This window comes from Arachis ipaensis, chromosome B04, assembly GCF_000816755.2.
Source record: "Arachis ipaensis cultivar K30076 chromosome B04, Araip1.1, whole genome shotgun sequence".
Lineage (NCBI taxonomy): Eukaryota > Viridiplantae > Streptophyta > Magnoliopsida > Fabales > Fabaceae > Arachis > Arachis ipaensis.
In genome coordinates, this window is record NC_029788.2 from 75,250,537 (window position 1) to 75,258,316 (window position 7,780).

General features: G+C 38.5%; 1 protein-coding gene across 3 annotated transcripts in view; it reads left to right on the forward strand.

The window, feature by feature from the left end:
• The window catches only part of LOC107639381 (probable inactive dual specificity protein phosphatase-like At4g18593), a 4,100-nt gene extending 3,131 nt beyond the window's left edge, over positions 1-969 (forward strand). For 2 of the 3 annotated variants that reach the window (XM_016342857.2, XM_016342856.2), the window contains one exon: positions 239-949. In XM_016342857.2, coding sequence (XP_016198343.1) covers positions 239-393 — 155 coding nt within the window. In that variant the 3' untranslated portion in view covers positions 394-949. Of the gene's footprint in view, positions 1-238 lie in introns of all 3 variants that reach the window. The other variant, XR_002361178.1, reaches the window with a different exon arrangement.

Consider the following 7,780-nt stretch of genomic DNA (forward strand, 5'->3'; position numbering starts at 1 on the left):
TTAATCTTTTTATATCTTTTATTTGCTTCATTATAATATTGTGAGTAAGTTTTTCAACATAATTTTGTTTTATCATGAAATTATTTTATTATTGTTAGATTTTATATAACTATGTCAGTATTCTTAAATAAGAAAATTCTTACAAGTCTACTATTCGAATTTATCTAAACTCCACAGATGTAGGTAAACTCAAGTTTGATTATCTTGCTAATCCCATTTATTTTTGTTGACTTGTTAGTGCAAGAAGGTCATGTAGAGGAGAAACTTCTTTGTATCGGATGTAATGCACGCCTGGGCTACTTCAACTGGGCTGGTATGCAATGCAGCTGCGGCGCTTGGGTTAACCCTGCATTTCAACTTCATAAAAGCAAATTAGATGAGTGCTACATGTAAACTAATCACCCTTTCAGCTTTCTCAAACCAAAGGTTGAGTTGTATTATTTTCTCATGAACGAAAGATATGGAAGCTTAGCTTGGACCTTGGAGCATTGCCTTGTGCTGCCTTTGCATCTCCAAACTATGTGTTTTAGGTTGCATATTATAGGTTAGTCACTGAATGAGTAAGGGAAATAAATTGGGAATGATTCTTATGATATTGATCTGCTAATCTTCATTTCAAGCTCATATCTTCTAATCTCTTCCCTTCTTATTTTTACCCATAACATTACTTTTGTTTCTCTCCTTTTTTGTGCGAGAAATGCTATCAACAACTAGAGTTGTGCAAGACACCTACCAAAAGAGGGAAGGGGGAAATGTAAAAAAAATGCATTGTTTATAATTTGGTTTGTACTGACTGCCAGGCCATAGTGGTAAGGTTTAATTTTTTTTTTTCCCGATGTAGAACTGTTTTGTCTAAGTATGAACTTCACCTCATAATTGCTCCTGAGTTACCAAATATGATCATCATGAATTTATTTGATGCCCTGTAGGCGGTACAATATTTTATATTTCAAATTTATGCATTCCTTATCCTTCTCAATACCCGTGTTCAGTGTTTGTTTATATTTGATATTATAGATTTGTTTTTTTTTTATCGGGAATAGAATTTAGTATCAATAATTAATGATAAATCTGAATATTAATTTATTAGAATTATATTAGTTTTTTTTATTTTAATAAGTACAAATTAATTTTAAAAAATACATTTTAATACAAAGTACTTTTTAAGTATATTCTAACTTTTTCTAACTTTTGTTTGTGTGTCATTATTCATTATTTTGATGAAAAAAGATCTTCTTTTAATAAAAAAAGATTTTTTTGTGTGAGATATCTAAATATAAAATTATTTTTACTTTTTCATAAGATCTTTTTAAAAAAAAAATAACTCGAAAAAATTTTTTTTTTTAAAAACTCACCTAAACAAATCCTTAAAAACACTCTTTAACTTTTTAAAATTATATAGATACATAATTGTTTTTATTTACCAAATATAAAATGTGATTTACCAAAAACAAGTACCTCCAACACAGTGTGATTTACCAAATGCAAACACCTCTGTAAATGTTTTTAACAAATGAAGCACCGCTCTGAAAGGTGTTTAACAAATTAGGCCGAAGCTCAGGTCCATAGACTGCTAGTTAGTTTTTTGTTAAGTTTTCTTGATTATCTAGCAATACTGATCTAAAAAAGTGTATTCTACATTTGTAATTCTAATGTTGAAATAAAACATTAATTTTAACAAGTAATACATTTTCTTAAGTAAATAATATAATAAAATAATTGCACCTTCTTGTCAAAATTATCTCATAATAGTTATTTATTCTATATGTCCAAAATTATAATTTTGTTTAAATAATCTTTTATATATTTCTGTTATACAAACAACTTAACTTATTTTTATTCTAATAAGAAATATTTCTATAAATATATTCAATCAAAATAGTTCTATTTCTAATTTTGCTTTTACTTTCAAAAATTACTTCTCTCAACCATCTAAGCACACTAACCTTATACCATATTAGTATATTACACAGAAATTATTTTTCATATAGAATATATGTTTGTGTTTTTGCTCAATATTAGAGATAGGATATTTTGCTAGTTTATAGGTGCAGGTTCAACATGCAGGGAGCGTGATGACAGGATCCGTCAGCGACATGGCAGTTCTCCGACAATACAAAAGGGGTGTGGTGATATAGCGAGCTCAGCGGCGTGGCAGTTCCCTAACAATAGCCTGCGAATCCAGCAAGCATTGCAGAGGTTCCTGCGCGTTCCCAAGGAGCTGCAGCAACATAGGGTGGACGTGTTGGGGCTATCTACATGCAGAGGATAGTTTCTTCACTCTGGTAACCAACGACGCAGCTCAAGCTCTATAAATTGAGCTCCTTCGTTTCTATTTCATGCCCCATTTTATGTATACTGTGTAGTGTGTGTTGAGAGAGAAGAAATATGAAGTGAGGAAAAAGAAGAGAGTTAGAAGTGTATCATTAGTGTTTTTTAAAAAAATAGAGTAATTATGCAAAAAAAATGATTAGTTTGTATTGATTAAAAATGATACGTAATTACACGGTACTCGAAGAATAATATATTTTTGTTGTACCAGCCTAATAGGAATCTTATGGTTCGTAAACTGGATCTGCTAGAGTCGCAGAACCTGATGGTAGAAGACGCTTTACGAGCAACGGAATTCTACCATGTTTTTAGAATTGGGGTGATCAAAGGATTTTACCTTTTACTATCTGCTTTGGTGGAAAGGTGGAAGCCGGAGACTCACACCTTTGTATTGCCGGTGAGTGAGGTTATTGTGACACTGGAAGATGTTGCTCATATATTTGGCCTACCCATTGATGGACAAGTTGTGAGCGGCTGGACATATAGCAATGGCGAATTCCTGCAGAGCCAGAGCATCGCGATTTTCGGCTACGAACACGTTGCGAGTTCCTCCTAATCTTACATAAAGTTGGCATGAGTTTGCCATATCAGAGACGCAGAGCGATTGAACACTTTGGAGTCTATTCAGAGATACATCAGATGCCAAATTTTCTGTTTGCTTGATTTGACCGTATTCGCGGATAAGTCGACGGCATATGCCCACGCGAAGTATCTATCGTTGCTCTTTGATTTTGACTAGATCCACACTTACAGTTGGAGGTCAGCATGTCTCGCGCATCTTTACACGACACTGTGTCGTGCATCACGTTACGATACTAAGGAGACTGATGACCCTCTTAATCTTTTATTTGTTTGAACATGGGAACGAATGCCGTGTATTGTACCCGTACCGAGACAGTACCTTCCAGCGGCCGATGTATCGGTTGCTCGAAGGTAACTCTTCCTATTTTAGTTGTGTATTCCATTGACGATACATATTTGTTTGACAACACATTTTTTAACTTTTTCAATGTTACGTGTTTGAAGTGGAGTCATTCCGAATGAACTACTACGTGGTTATTAAAGACCACGGCTACATTTAGGAACCAAATAGACTACGTGGAAGAGGTAAATATTTTTGCTTTGTGTGTGTTAACATCCAACATTAATATCAGGGTTCTAATTTTCTAATATCGAAGGAGTGATCATACTCGATGAGTCACATGGACACCTTGAGGTGTCTGACACCAATGCTCCGTTATTGACGTTCGAGTGTGTCGAATGGCACCCTGCAAACCGAGTGATGCGTTAATTCAGGTACGGACAACCCACCCCAGAGATAGCAAGAGTCATTACACTAGAAGAGCATTGCATGACTCTTAACAAAGTGCAGCTTCATGATTTGACAATTTTACATGAGGGGTGGATAGCGGAATGGGACATCCGTCGTAACACTCGGTTGCGGGATGGGCAACCCCTTTCAACTTGGGACTTTAGATTGTCGGTTGAGTGCTGATGTTGTCAGGGCAAGTTTCCCAACATCCACCTCAACCACCAGCACCTCAGGGGCCACTTCAGTATGCAGTGTTTGAACTGTTTTTCTATTATCTCCCATAGCAACAAGACCACTGTCAACATAGTCAGCACGACCAGACCAGCAAGCACATTGAGCCTAGCCGTCGCAGCCGACACAGTCAACACAGCCAGTCCAACGACCACAGTGACCTAGCCCGCACGGTCGTCAGAGTCAGTCCAGTTGCGAAATTCAGCCTACATAGAACATTTTGCTCGGACAGCAATGGGCTGGCTTTCTGCAGATTCCATGGCAGATTCCCGTTGATGAGGATGGGGATCATCATATACAGCAATGGGTTGACACTGGTGTCAGTCATTTTGCAGATCATGGCCATTTCAGTACTATCCCTACAGCAGCAGAGTCTGGTCAACATGGGTCTGCTTCTGGTTGTACTTTAGGGTGGGTGTCGTGTGATTCCCGACAGTGGTTTCATCGCTCCACATATGGTTTTCGACTCTGATCGTCTCAGTCTACTAGATACCCCGGTGGATGAGGTTGTTGAGTACAACCCCGGTGCATCTGTTTCGGCAAAGAAAGTTAGGTCGGCTACCTCAGATGTCGGTGAGTCAGTTCAGGGTCATCTATATAACCTACAGACAAAAAGAAATCCATCTGATAGGTTTACTCCATCGCGTTTCGGTCAGGGTATGATGGGCAAGGGACTTGATTGGATTATTCAAAAGAAGTAAGCAGGGGTTTAGTAATTAAGTTTAGTTTTTAATTAATGTTTTCTAGGTTTGGTAATTAGGTTTAGTTTTTAATTAATGTTTTGTAAGTTTACCTTATCGAACGTTAAATTATGGTTTCGGAATTAAGTTAATTTAACTTTTAATTAACCTTTTGTAAGACCACTGTTGAAATTAGAAATTATCATCTTAGAAACTGTCAACAGTAATAACTCGTAGAAGTTAACATGTTACTTAATAATACAAACACGACGACGCAAAAAACATTAACTGATAAAAATACCTTAAATATACGAACACGACGAACCTAAAAAATATTAACTGATAAAATTAACCCTAAACATACAACACAACAACCAATAAAGATCTAGGGTCCAGCATCATGACTAACTCTACTCGGTCCAGCATCATGACCAACTCCACTCAATCCAGCACGTTGAGGACATCGACTTCGACTATGATCTTGTCTACTACAGAGACGGCATATCCGAGGACAACGCATTTCTCATGAATCCATTTCATTGAGGTATCAGGTCAATTTGGGGCGACCTTTTGACGTTTGCCGCAAGGCGGAGTTAGTGACCAATGTTTGTCCTGGATAAGCAACCCATGTCTCTAGATCGCCTAATGGTACGAACTCAAATCTGTGGACCTTACGAACATCTGTCATCTTGTACACATCATTCACATACAACTGCCAGTTGAGTCGCTAGTTGGCACAACAAGCAATAACATGTCGACATGGTAGTCGTTCCACTTGAAAGTGCCCACAGTCACACATCCGGCACGCAAGATCAACTACCAACATCTTTTCATTATGCATTTTACGCACCTCAAACTCCTTGTTTCGTCTATCAAACCGGTGCACAACTATATTTTCAGTACGTTGCATATTTGCTTCTATCCGCTGTTGTGCAAAAGCAGAGAAAGTAAATCCAGCCTGCTTGCAATTGTGAGCCTCGATACTCTTCCGCGTAAATAACTCATTTAACCGATAATATGTTGCTCGGATGAGTGCCAACACAGGGAGGTTTCAGTCACCCTTCAACATTGAATTAATGCACTCGACAAGGTTTGTCATCATGTAACCCCATCGATGTCCCTCGTCAAATGCCAATGCCTAGTGTCTAAGTCCAACGACATCGCTCCACCAGGCATATGCCTCGCCTCGCTCTTGCAACCTCTAATAGTTGATGTTGTACTTCTCTACCGTGCTTTATTACACAATGTTGACTACAAGTTTTTGCAAGTGCGGAACTTTGAATGCCCTTAAGAAGTTGCTACTGATGTGCCTAATACAAAACATCCACTATGCTCTTGGAGGTTGCCATTCATCTCCGGAACGATTTACTACTGCTCGGATTGACTCATGTCGGCCTGAGATTATACCCATACCGTCTCTTCTAACAACATGCCTTCGTAAATTACTAAGAAAAAAGTGCCACACATCAGCGGTTTCCCTCCCCCACCAGGGCAAAAGCAATAGGCACAATGTTTTGGTTACCATCTTGTGCAACAACAACCAAAAGTGCACCTTTGTATTTTCCGTAAAGATGTGTACCGTAAACCTGAACCAGAGGCTTGCAATGCTTGAATGCGCTAATGCATGGGTTGAAACTTCAAAATATGCGATGAAGTATCTTGACATCGTTTGCCTCCTCACTCTCGTTGTACAGGGGTCATGTTTCTATTTGGACAATTGAGCCAGGCATCTTCCGAACCATGATCGAGAATCACCATGGCAAAGCTTAATAAAAATCTTCCTAACCATTGAAAACTTTGGCTATGGACTTCTGCTTTGCAAACTAAGCCTTTCGATAACTGATGGTGTAGTTGAACCGTGACTTAACTTCCACAATAATAGATTTCACCTTGATGGACGGGTCTGTCTCAACTAATGGACTTATAGCCTCAGCAACTGTATCGGAGTCTAACTTGGAATGATATTGTGAAATCGTTCCCATGGTGCATGTGTGTCTACCATTGTATCTGCGTATCTCCTAACAAATTTTTTCTGTATCAAGTTGGCTTGGATAAGCCAATCGCACCTATGCCCAAACGTCTTGCATTTTGCATAGAACGTCTGTGGCTCAGACTCACACACATTGTAGTCGACTCCGATCCTCTAGAGATAGTGTAACTTCTAATTGCTACGACGACTGACTTTCTAGAACTATATTCTATTCCAATCCTAAACTCTCCGTCCTCAGGATCAGCAACACCCACAGAAAGCAAAAATCATCAATCATTGATTCCACCAAAATATAAATTAACAAAAACATATTATTCACTCATCACGTACCTATGTTTGCATATTCCGAGAATTCTGGTGCATGCATGACATCAAGATCCAAGTTACGCATAAAAGATGAAACGTCCATCGGTTGACTAACTAGGGAATGAACCACTACATTCTCCACTGCTGCCTCAACTCCCACATCATCATCCTCATCTTTATCGTCGGCTTCATAAGTGGCTTCGAAGTCTTCTTCGCTGTCACTGTTCATTCCTTCGTATACTGCAGCTCTATCATCCTCTATATCTAAATTATTTTGAATCCCATCTGCCTCTACGTTTTCAAAATCAACATACAGCTCAATCTGTGGCTGTGACATCTGAGTCTGCCGATGAATTTGGAATATATTCTGCATACTCGCTTCATCAATGATCGGCATAATATCAAACTGTATTAAACTACCAAAAACTATAACTGAATTCCAATATAAAATACTGTTCACTCTCCTCAACATACTGTTCTTCATGCTTTGACAGAGACCATTCTGAAGCTCCATAAACTTTATGGTGCATGAAACTACAAACAAAAATAGATTCTGACACACAAACCTCACTCCTTCATAAATATTCCGTATAATCTCACCGTTACGACATACTATCAAGTTTGCGGTGCCCTCCATCACACCAGAAACACACTCAAATAACTCTTCTCTCTGCAAAGAAATGTTACCAAACTTGGCCGTATATAAACAAAGCACTCAACATGCACAGCACGTGTTGTATCACCATCGAATCACATAGCGACACGTCAACAACACGCCCCCCACATGTTGAAACTGCCGTAACACGACCCATGTGTTGAATGTGCCTCGAATCACATATTGCCATGTTAGCAACACACCCTCCACATGCTATGTCAGCACGCCCTACACATGTTAATGCTGCACATCTAACACATCCACCTACATACAAA